We start from the raw sequence: 12734 nt of genomic DNA on the forward strand, positions 1-12734 counted from the left end.
CCAAACAGAAGTAAGTAACCTTGGAAAATAGATCATAGTAAATGTAGTAAAATAATTAGTGATGAGTTTATGGTATTTATTTCCTTGGTTATTAATATAATTTATTTAGTTGAAAGTTTATATGACTTTTTACTAAATATTGTATTTAACAACTGGCTTGTAAAATTCTGGACATTTTGACAGTCAGCTTTTTTGAGCTGTTATTGACCAACTCCAGCATACCAAAAGTATGCTGGAGTAGCAGACACTCAAAAGCTTTGTCTCATAGAAAGCAAGGGTAAGTTCTTCCTGGGGCATAGCAGAGGACCTCTCACTGCCCAGTTGCTTGATATGGTAGAGGTGGTTTTTCATTTCTTCTTTTGTACCATCTTAATTTTCTATACCTTGGGGTATACCCCACAGTCTCATACTGCTCTTTAAGATAGGGTTCTAGAAAAATGGCCTAACTATCTTGTGTAGTGTTCACTTGTGCCATGATACACCAAACTGAGGCGGAAAGGCTGCCCCATACCTACCTATTCCCATTGTCCTGTGTTCAGTCATTTCTCATGACCAAGTAGGAACAGAACAAACATACTGCAAAGGCAAACATTTTACTGAAGAATAAGTCATGGCCATAAATCTTATTAGGGTCCTTCGTCACCTTTTCTTAAACCAGTTTTCACAGTTCCTATGGCATTTTTTTTTTTTTTTAATGGTGCAGGACACACATCAGTCATTGGTTCTTCAGTTATACTCTGTCTTTAAGGATGTTCTTCACCAGCAGTCTTTAAGACGGGCAGTTCTACAAACCACAAAATTCCATCCATCCTTCCTTCCCCAGTGCTAGCTGCTTAAACCAAGGGTGGACATCTGACCTAAGCTTGGCCAACCAAGATGTTTTCTAAGAAATTTAAATATTGGATACTGGGAGATTGTTGGTTGAGTAATGATGGAAGTAGAATCACAATCTGTGAATCTACTTTCTTTGCTTACTAAGAGTACAGCAGGCTTGTCTACAGAGTAAAGACAATTTATTTTTTATGAAATGTCCTCTTCCCCCGAGAGACACTGCTTGTATAGACATATAATATTTCTAATGAAATAAAGTAAATTTTTCAGAATGATTGCTTCTGTTGAAAGAAAGTAGGTGACTGGGGTTTACAGATAGGAATTAAATTTCATTTTCACTATATTTCATTTTGTGATTTTTTGAATTTCATACTACATACATTATTACTTACTTTAAGAAATTAATGCCACGATTGAACACGGGGCTATATCTTTGGATTGCTGTCTTCTTCTCAACCCAAGCCAGGCCTACACATAAGCAACCATGTCTAAGGGACCTGCAGTTGGCATTGATCTTGGCACCACCTACTCCTGCGTGGGTGTCTTCCAGCATGGGAAAGTGGAAATAATTGCCAATGATCAGGGAAACCGGACCACCCCAAGTTGTGTCACCTTCACAGACACCGATCGATTGATCGGTGATGCTGCGAAGAACCAAGTTGCGATGAACCCCACCAACACAGTTTTTGATGCCAAACGCCTGATTGGACGGAGATTTGATGATGCTGTTGTACAGTCTGATATGAAGCATTGGCCTTTCATGGTGGTGAATGATGCTGGCAGGCCCAAGGTCCAAGTAGAATACAAGGGAGAGACAAAAAGCTTTTATCCAGAGGAGGTGTCTTCTATGGTTTTGACGAAAATGAAGGAAATCGCAGAGACTTATCTTGGGAAGACCATTACCAATGCAGTTGTCACAGTACCTGCGTACTTCAATGATTCTAAGCGTCAGGCTACCAAAGATGCTGGAACTATTGCTGGTCTCAATGTACTTCGAATCATCAATGAACCAACTGCTGCTGCTATTGCTTATGGCTTAGACAAAAAAGTTGGAGCTGAAAGGAATGTGCTGATCTTTGACTTAGGAGGTGGCACTTTTGATGTGTCAATCCTTACTATTGAAGATGGGATCTTTGAGGTTAAGTCCACAGCTGGAGACATCCACTTAGGTGGAGAAGACTTTGTCAACCAAATGGTCAACCATTTTATTTCAGAGTTCAAGCACAAACATAAGAAAGATATCAGTGAAAACAAGAGGGCAGTTCGTCGTCTCCGTACTGCTTGTGAACGTGCTAAGTGTACACTTTCTTCCAGCACCCAGGCCAGTATTGAGATTGATTCTCTGTATGAAGGAATCGACTTCTATACCTCTATCACTCGTGCCCGGTTTGAAGAATTAAATGCTGATCTGTTCCATGGCACCCTGGACCCTGAAGAGAAAGCTCTTCGGGATGCCAAGTTAGACAAGTCTCAGATCCATGATATTGTTCTGGTGGGTGATTCTACCCGTATCCCCAAGATTCAGAAACTTCTCCAAGATTTCTTCAATGGAAAAGAACTGAATAAGAGCATCACCCCTGATCAAGCTGTTGCTTATGGTGCAGCTGTCCAGGCAGCCATCCTTTCTGGAGACAAATCTGAAAATGTTCAAGATTTGCTGCTGTTGGATGTCACTCCACTTTCTCTTGGCATTGAAACTGCTGGAGGAGTCATGACTGTTCTTATCAAGCGTAATACTACCATTCCTACCAAACAGACACAGACCTTCACTACCTACTCCGACAACCAGCCTGGTGTGCTTATTCAGGTGTATGAAGGTGAGCGTGCCATGACCAAGGACAACAATCTACTTGGAAAGTTTGAACTCACAGGCATACGCCCTGCTCCTCGTGGTGTCCCTCAGATTGAGGTCACTTTCGATATTGATGCTAATGGTATCCTCAATGTCTCTGCTGTGGATAAGAGCACAGGAAAAGAGAACAAGATTACCATCACTAATGACAAGGGCTGCTTGAGCAAAGAAGATATTGAGTGCATGGTCCAGGAAGCTGAGAAGTACAAAGCTGAAGACGAGAAACAGCGGGACAAGCTGTCTTCCAAGAATTCACTTGAGTCTTATGCATTCAACATGAAAGCAACTGTTGAAAATGAAAAACTTCAGGGCAAGATAAATGATGAAGACAAACAGAAGATTCTTGACAAGTGCAATGAAATCATTAACTGGCTTGATAAGAACCAGACTGCAGAGAAGGAAGAATTTGAACACCAGCAGAAAGAGTTGGAGAAAGTCTGCAACCCCATCATCACCAAGCTGTACCAGAGTGCAGGGGGCATGCCAGGAAGAATGCCTGGAGGCTTCCCTGGTGGTGGAGCTCCTCCCTCTGGTGGTGCCTCCTCTGGGCCCACCATTGAAGAGGTTCACTAAACCAATCTGAGAATAAATAGGTTGAGCATTGTTCCACATACAATATTCAAAGGACCCAAATTTGTAGCAAATTACATGGCAGTTGTAATGTTGAGCTGCTATAGCAAAAAAACTGGGCATTCTTGATACTTGAATATGGAATATGTGCACAGGGAAAGGAAATAAACATTGCACTTTATAAGCACTGTATTGTTAAGTGGAAAATGCAATGTCTTAAATAAAACTGTATTTAAAATTGGCACCATTAAAAAAAAAAGAAAGAAATTAATGCCACGTTTTCTGTGAGAAGTAAAAAAAAATAGGTAAGTGTAAAGTAGCAAATATAAATCATACAAGATTATAATATGATTCCTTAGCATTGAATTCACTTTCTTAAAAGTTTTAAAATACACTGACTTAGTTTATCAGAGTACATTTTTAGGAAAAAGATATGCCAATTGAAAGAGAAATAACACTGTGAACTTTAGTCTCAGGATGAAGGAAATTATTCTCTTTTCTTATTTCTCCATAAGAAGAATAAATCAAAGTAGATGGAACTGTTTGAATTCATTTTTATATTGATTTTAAACAATTATTTAGAAAAGATTTTGAATTTTTGTGATTATTACTTCTCTACTGACCTGTGAATGCATAGCAAAAGCCAGGTTAATGCTCTTGTTTTGATATATAATTTAAATAGAATTGAAATATTGATACTAGAATTAGTTCAAATATGACTTACTAAAAATAGTTTAAGAGGACTATTAACTATTTTTATTTAGTTATCTATTTACTTATTTATTTTTTTAATTGTTCTTTAAATTCTGTGGGGGAAGGGGCTGATTGAGTCCCTGTTGCATGTCAGACCTGTACTCAGTTACAGGTTAAAACAGGAATAAGTCATAGAGTCTACCACCATAAAACCTTAATAGATGCATGCTTATTGACATTGAAGGAGTAGAGGGCCAGTAAAGCATTCATAATAGATTAAAAGAAACTTAGGATACCTTCTGCTAATAAATTTGGCTGTAAAATGTAGCCATAAAGAAAGTAAGGTTGTGGTTTATAAACTCTAATAAATTCAAAAATAATCACTGAGGGATGCCTGGGCGGCTCAGTCAGTTAAGTGGCTGCCTTCGGCTCAGGTTTTGATCCAGGGTCCTGGGATTGAGTCCCGCATTGGGCTTCTGGCTCACCTGGGAGCCTGTTTCTCCCTCTGCCTACCTCTCCCCCTACTTGTGCTCTCTCTCACTGACAAATAAAATCTTTTAATAAAAAAAATAATAATCACCAAATGTGTAAAATACATGGTGAGTATTGTGCTAGGTGTTAGGACATCACTTTGGAGAAGAGAATAAGAATGTAAAAATTTTAAAAATAGAGATAAATGAGTATAATAGGTAAAACAAAAACATTACACTAATATTTATATGAGGAAACAATGTGTTTTCATCCAACCTAGAATCATCATTTGTACTAATTTCATATGATAACTGAAAATGAGACTGCATGAGTTAATCATGTTACACCTTCCTTTTTTATTGAATCTTGGGTTTTGGAGTCTGAGGTTAAGTAAAGTCATGTAATCAGGGACTTAGTTTCAGAAGCAACTGTAATAATGATTATAGTGAATTATAATTAATATATATGAATAATGATATGATGAATAATAATTCATATAAATGAATGGCTAGACTGGCTTAAGTGGACAGTCGAAAGTGACAGGCAAGTACCACTTACTAGAAATCTTAGCAACTATTGTGCAGAATTTTGCATCTCAATAATCTTCTCTTTATGAATGTTAGGTTGTTTATATTTAAAGCTGAAGTGTGCTTTTATAAACTCTAGGAAGGTATCTAGCCCAGAACACAGAGGAGGAAACATGTAAAGAAGGACTAAAGATGGAGCTGCATGGAATAGGAAAAGGGTAGAGAACATGATGTAGTGTGGTAATTGAAATGTTCATATTGTACTTAGGAGTACATGCCATAAAAAAGAAAGGGGTTGTGATGATACTGTGGATTGATTTAAGCTATCATGTAGAATTTGGAAGGTCCCCAAATAAAACTTGCCATGTTGATTTTCAGTTTAGGTTATTTGTTTATTAATTTTATTTAATTAGATGATATGATAAATCACCTAATTCCTTGGGTATTAGTAATCACTACAAATAAAGCTTAACATACTTACAAGGCATTTCTTAATACCACAAAATACCATTTAATACCCTTTTGGATGGCTATTATCAAAAAACAGAAAATACCACGTGTTTGAAAAGATGTGAAGAAGTTAGAACCCTTGTGCATTGGGTTACTCTGTAAAATGATACAGCTGCTCTGGAAGACAATATGGCAGGTCGTCAAAAAATTAAACATAGAATTAACTTATAATCCATCATCTCCACTTCTGAATATATATTCCAGAGAGCTGAAAGTAGGAACTTGAACAGTTTTTTGTATATCTATCTTCATGGCAGCATTATTCACAGTAGCCAAAAGGTGGAAGCAACTCATGTGTCCATTGACAGACGAACAGGTAAACAAATGTATATGCACACAATGGAATATTTTTCAGCCCAAAATGATGAAATATTGATATATGGTACAACATGAATGAACCTTGATACTATGGTAGGTGAAAGAAGCAGGACACAAAAGAACAAATACTGCATGATTCCATTTATATGTAGGATCTAAATAGTTCAATTCATGAGCACAGAAAATAGCTTAGTGGTTGCCTAAAGCTGGGCAGAGGGGAGAGTATGTAGAGCTATTGTTTAAGGGGTACAGAGTTTCATTTGGGGATAATGAGAAAGTTCTATAGCTGGATAGTGGTGGTAGTTGTGCAACAATGTAAATATACTTACTGCCACTGAACTGCACGTTACTAATGATAAATTTTGTTATTTATAATTTACCATTATTTTATTTTTTAAAAGATTTTTAATTTATTTATGAGAGAGAGTGCACAGAAGAGAGATAGAGAAGAGGGAGAGGGAGAAGCAGACTTCCTGCTGAGCAGGGAGCCTGATGTGGGACTTGATCCCAGGACTCTGGTTATCACGACCTGAGCTGAACGCAGCTACTTAACCAACTGAGCCACTGAGGTGCCCCTATAATTTACCATAATTTTAAAATTATGTAAAATAAAAGCATTTCTTCCCCAAAGTATTATACTCCATATCATCGTAGTTATTATCACACTTGGATTTTGGGTCACAACCTATAATTCTGGGTCATAGGAGGCACATCTTGAAATAGTAGAAATATGGCACTCATTTTGTAATATAATATAGTAATGAATATAAAGCTTATGCAAACATGAAGTGATATATCAATATCATAAAAAATCTTCCCCACATAAGCAGCTGGAAGTTCTTTGAGTAACCTGATCAAACTTAATATTTATAGGCTTTCAGAGGAGCTACAGTAATGCTTAAGTGGCATGTCTTTGCATCAGCAAAGAAACCAATTTAAGAGAAGAAGTGAAAACATTTGTCTAGTCTTTAACAGTAACTGTCAGAAAAATTTTTTGAGACAAATTATCTCATTTTATATTTTTATGTTTTTCATGTTTAAATGTTCTACATGGGGTATATTAAAAATTAATTTTAATGTAATTACCTATAAAATTGATATCTCATACTCTGTTATTTTAGAATTCAGAATTAATATAAATTATTTATGAAAGTAAGTGAATAAAACACTTATTGGTTTCACAATTCTTTACATGTAAGTGGGAAATATGCTGGGGTATTGACAAATCTGATTTGGGAATTAATGGGATACATAAAGCAAAGTATAACTAATTAGAAAATGAATTTCTGCAATAATTTACTATTTTCCATGGTTAGCTTTTGAATAACACCCTCCTTTTGTTCCATCATTTCTTCAGTAAAGAACAACTTCATAAAATCAGAAAATTTGCTTTCTGGGGTCATTGGCCATAATCTCATTAAGGTTATACTCAAGGTTCGTAATTTCAAAGGACCAGAAAGGCTTCTGAATTTTTCCCTCTCCAGCTTTCCCTTCCACATTGTTTGGCTTGGACAAAAAGAACATCTCCACTCTGCAATAGTCACAGTGCCTGAGTTCCTTAGAAATTCAGATGGGTTGGTTGGCATAGGTTGTGTTGTATAGTGAGTGTGAGAACAAGCTCTGGATACAGGCTGCCTTGTTTCAATGAAGCATCTGACTTTGGCTCTGTTCATGATCTCAGGCCCTGGGACCAACCCTTTGTCAGGCTCTGTACGTGGGGAGGAGACTGCTTGTCCCTCTCCCTCTTTCTCTGCCCCTCCCCGACTTGTGCACTCTCTGTCAAATAAAGTCCTTAAAGTAATAATTCTAGTAACAGTAATAGTTGACAGATTTTGAGCATTTAGTGTATTCCAGGAAATATGTTAAATTCTTCACATGACTCAGTTTACTAAATACTTGAAATTGCAGTCTGAGGTGAGTTACAGGCAGTGTCTTACAGCTCAATTCTCAATACTCTCAAGTCTTTATTCTGTCCTTTGTTCTTCTCTTTGATTCCATATACCCAGGCTGTTCCTTCTGGAACATCCTTAACATTGGCCCCACAGTCCATACATCATTTATAGATTAACTCTCTGTGACCCGAATGTGATATTTGGACTACAGCAGAGCAAGACTTTGGTACTAGTAGTTATATTAGTATGAACTCTGGTGCTAGATGGAATACAACCCTGGATCACCAACCAGTAGCTCTGTGAACTCTGATAAATGGCTTTTCTTTGTACCAGTTTTCCCATATGTTAAATGGGGGTAAAATCATATCTAGTTTATAGTATAGTTTTAAGGAATAAATAAATCAGTTCATAGTTAGACAAAGTGCCAGATGTATGGTGAATAGTTATTAAATTAGCTATTTCAATCCACAGTTTCAGATTGTGCTAGTACCTCTTCAACTGATCACGCTCTGACCTTGTTAACACTTTCTTTTCCTTAGTGACATCATTTTATGAGTTTAAATATTTTGGTCAATGCCCTTCCAAGAGTACAACACATGGACTTCATATAGCTTAAAGAAAATAATGACCCATTATCAGGGATTGACTTCTCCCAAAACAATAATATCAACAACAATAAATTTTCAAAACAAAACCCTGAGCATCTAATATTGGAGATCAACATTAAGTATCATTCTCACATGGACCTTTTTTTTTTAAATTTTTTAATTTTGTTATAAACATATAATGTATTTTTACCCTCTAGTTCCATCCATGTTGTTGCAAATGGCAAGATTTCGTTTTTTTTTTTTTTTGATGGCTGCATAGTATTCCATTGTGTATATATATATACCACCTCTTCTTTATCCATTCATCTGTTGATGGACATCTAGGTTCTTTCCATAGTTTGGCTATTGTGGACATTGCTGCTATAAACTTTTGGGTGCACGTGCCCCTTCAGATCACTACGTTTGTATCTTTAGGGTAAATACCCAGTAGTGCAATTGCTGGGTCATAGGGGAGCTCTATTTTCAACTTTTTGAGGAACCTCCATGCTGTTTTCCAGAGTGGTTGCACCAGCTTGCATTCCCACCAAAAGTGTAAGAGGGTTCCCCTTTCTCCGCATCCTCGCCAGCATCTGTCCATGTCCTGACTTGTTAATTTTAGCCATTCTGACTGGTGTGAGGTGGTATCTCCTTGTCGTTTTAATTTGTATTTCCCTGATGCTGAGTGATGTGGAGCACTTTTTCATGTGTCTGTTGGCCATCTGGATGTCTACTTTGCAGAAATGTCTGTTCGTGTCCTCTGCCCATTTCTTGATTGGATTATTTGTTCTTTGGGTGTTGAGTTTGCTAAGTTCTTTATAGATTTTGGATACTAGCCCTTTATCTGATATGTCGTTTGCAAATATCTTCTCCCATTCTGTTAGTTGTCTTTTGGTTTTGTTAACTCTTTACTTTGCTGTGCAAAAACTTTTGATCTTGATGAACCCCTAATAGTTCATTTTTGCCCTTGCTTCCCTTGCCTTTCTGTGGACCTTTTTTTTTATCTAGAAAGCAACAGTAGAGTGTCTCTGTCTCTGGCTGTGATCTGCCATTTATGCATTTCTTCTTAAAAGTTCTTTTTAATACTCATTTTAAACTGATTTTACTTTCCTAATATCTTAGGGTTTATATTGTTCAACACAGAGTGCTTTACTATTGAATTCACCCTTTGGGGAGAGGAAGGGGAAATAATTCTGGCCTTATTCTTACAATTTGCATTCTTTTTTAAAGATTTTATTTATTTATTTGACAGACAGAGATCACAAGTAGGCAGAGAGGCAGGCAGAGAGAGAGAGGAGAAAGCAGGCTCCCTGCTGAGCAGAGAGCCCGATGTGGGGCTCGATCCCAGGACCCCGGGATCATGACCAGAGCTGAAGGCAGAGGCTTTAACCCACTGAGCCACCCAGGCGCCCCTACAATTGGCATTTTTAACTAACCACTTTAAGAAAATTATTAAGAGTCTACAATTTGCTCCTCCCTGGGCAAGGTTGTGGTTATTTAGAATTGAAAATAATTCTTGCAATGTAATAAAAGTTCAAGAAAGAATGATACCAAGTTCAGTTTGTTGATAAAAAGAACAAGTCATCTGGATTATAATTTAAAATATGTTGCCTAGAGAACAGGAAGAGGTTTCTATATATGGTTTGATTGTTTATTTAAATATAATTGCATTGGATTATAACAGATTGATTCAGTTTGCTTTTTATGTTTGAAAAATATGCTATAATTATTTTAATTGTTTTGATAAATTAATTCTTAAATTAAATGGTTCTTGATCACTATTGTGGGTGAAAAAAGTAGGACATCAGAGAAATAGCAAATACTTAATGTTGGCTAGATAAAACTATGTGATTACATACATATATATAAAGCCCAAAGGGAATGCTTGTGGTTGGGATATGTTGTGTGGACCAATAAGTCTATGATACTTTAGGGAGCCATAAATAAAACAAAAGATTTTGCAAAGATTAATCATACAACAGCAGATGAAAATATACCTCTGACTTAAGAGAATTCAACTTCTAAAAAATATTTTTAATTAGAATTTTTAATAACTTGCATTTATCTCATTCATGTGAACATATTTTAGGTGGACATAAAACTTTAATCATTTTTAAATTATGTTAGTCACCATACATAATCATTGTTTAATAAAGATATATGCACATTGCTCCCCTAGATTAAACTTTCCTTTTCTGGAATGCCTCTTTTCCTTTAGAATTAGTCAAAATTATACCTCTGCTGCGTTTATTTATTTATTTATTTATTTTTTATTTTTTTAAAGACCTCTGCTGCGTTTTAAGCAGTGACAGTTAAATTATTGCTTCCCCAGTATCCACATGCTGCTCTGCACTTCAGCCCTATGGATCTATATAACTCAGGTGGTATTTCACATGATATCACATGTGGTATATCACATGATATCACATGTGGTATATCACATGATTTATTCCCATCAGAAGTAAGAGATAAAAAATGATGTGTCACTTCTGGTTAAAAATAGGAGTGTTAAAAAAAAAATAGGAGTGTTAGAAACCTTCCCCTTGCTCATTCGGGCAACTAATAAAGGAAGGCTCCAGGATCACAGACTTGCAAGATGGAAACATAACTGGTCCCTTCACTGTTAAGGAAGAGCCACCAAGTTTCTGTGTGGTATGGTTAGAAAGAAACTTTTATTATGTTGACTTATTGGGATTTCATGATCTATTTGTTATTATTATTATTATTTACTATTAGAGCATGATCTTATTTAAGTAATATACAGGCATACTGTTATATTACTAGTGAGCATTAAAATGGATTTACCTGTTCTTTTTTTATCTTGAAAATCTACTCCTGGCACTATATTCCAAGAAGATATATAAAATGATGTGTATGCTACTTTCAGCCACTAAAACTATATTTATTGTATGATACCAGTTTTATTCTTAAAAACAGACTACACATCTCTGCCCATAATTACATTTGCAAGTGTATATTTCAAAAGTTGGGACAAAATATACCAAATTACTCATTGTAATTTTGTTACTGGGACAGAAGATGGCAATAGAAATTACAGCATATTGTGTAATTTTCAAATTCCATTTAAAAAGATAACTTTTGTAATTAGGAAATAAAAAAAAACAAGTGTCACAAATGAAACATTTTAAAAGCTAAATTAAAATATAAACCAAAGAAGATGTAGATATGCCACTGCAGATGTATTCAACAACATTACTTATTAGGGAAATGCAAATTAAAACTATGACATAATACCACTATATACCTATTAAAATGGCTAAATTAAAAAATATATGTTGACAGTACTAATGTTGACTTTGTAGAACAGTTGGAATTCTCATCTATTGCTGGTGGAAATGTAAAATGGTACAGGCATTCTGGAAAAATGTTGGGCAGTTTCCCATAAAGTTAATGTTGGGTTACTAACTGTATGACCCAACTGTCCCACTTCTAGGTATTTACCTTAAAAATAAAAAGCTGTATTCACACAAAAATCTCTACATAAACTTCTATGCCTACTTTAGTCACAAAACCTGAAAGTGATCCAGTGGACAAATGGATAAATTTTGGCATATCCATAAAGCACAATACTTCTCAGCAATAAAAATGAATGATACATTGGTACATGCAGCAATACAGATTTATGGAAGGCATTGCACTGAGTAAAGGAGGTTCTAAAAGAAGTTTTTTGCATTTTAAAAAGTGCAAAAGGTTGCATACTGCATGGTGCCATTTATATGACATTCTTGAAAAGACAAAGCTATGTCACAAAGCTACTGACAGATATGGGTTGTTGTCTGACGTTAGAGGTGGGAGAAGGGTGTGACTCCAAAGTGACAGTACTAGGAGGTGTTTTGGGGTGATGGAACTCTTTAGTATGCTGATTGTGGTGGAGGTAACACACATGTACATGAGTACATTGATAAAACTCTATCTGAAACAAGTTAATTTTATTCCATGTTAATTACCCATAAAACAAAAATAAATCAGAAAGAAAGTGCATAACTCCCATCCTTCAAGTTCTGCTGGCCTTCCCACACCCACTTTTGAAGTTCAGTGCAGTCCACATTGAGTTACCCTTTTCTTCCTCTGTTACTGAGGACATCATTTATCATTTGGTTCTTATCAACAATTGAACTCACTTTGTTGTTCAATAATAATACTTAGAATAACAGTATTTACTCCCTACATCATTTATCACTGGGCACTTATCAGTAATTGCTTTTGCACTCTTGCTCACCTCTCTCAGGTCGGCACATCTTATTTTTCCAGGAAAATTAAGGAAACTTACATTTATTGTTATGTATAATACTATTTATTCTATGTATATAACTCACCTTTTATGCAAAACAAGCCAGTGAGCCACTACTAGTATTGCCATTTTTTTTTTTTTTTTTTTGGGGGGTATGAGGAAGCTAAATCTTGTAAAATTACAGGAAGTGCCTGGAGTCACACAAACATTAAGAGGCAAAACTGTCAATGAAGA

The 12734-nt window shown here is 35.9% G+C and overlaps 1 protein-coding gene across 1 annotated transcript; it reads left to right on the forward strand.

The window, feature by feature from the left end:
- The first annotated feature begins 1252 nt into the window (after window positions 1-1252).
- Window positions 1253-3520, forward strand: LOC131832001 (heat shock cognate 71 kDa protein-like). The gene has a single exon (XM_059174483.1). It carries the CDS (start codon window positions 1316-1318, stop codon window positions 3254-3256), a length of 1941 nt encoding a protein of 646 aa, XP_059030466.1. The 5' UTR covers window positions 1253-1315; the 3' UTR covers window positions 3257-3520.
- The last annotated feature ends 9214 nt before the right edge of the window (window positions 3521-12734 follow it).

Source organism: Mustela lutreola, chromosome 5, assembly GCF_030435805.1.
Source record: "Mustela lutreola isolate mMusLut2 chromosome 5, mMusLut2.pri, whole genome shotgun sequence".
In the NCBI taxonomy this organism is placed as follows: Eukaryota; Metazoa; Chordata; class Mammalia; order Carnivora; family Mustelidae; genus Mustela; species Mustela lutreola.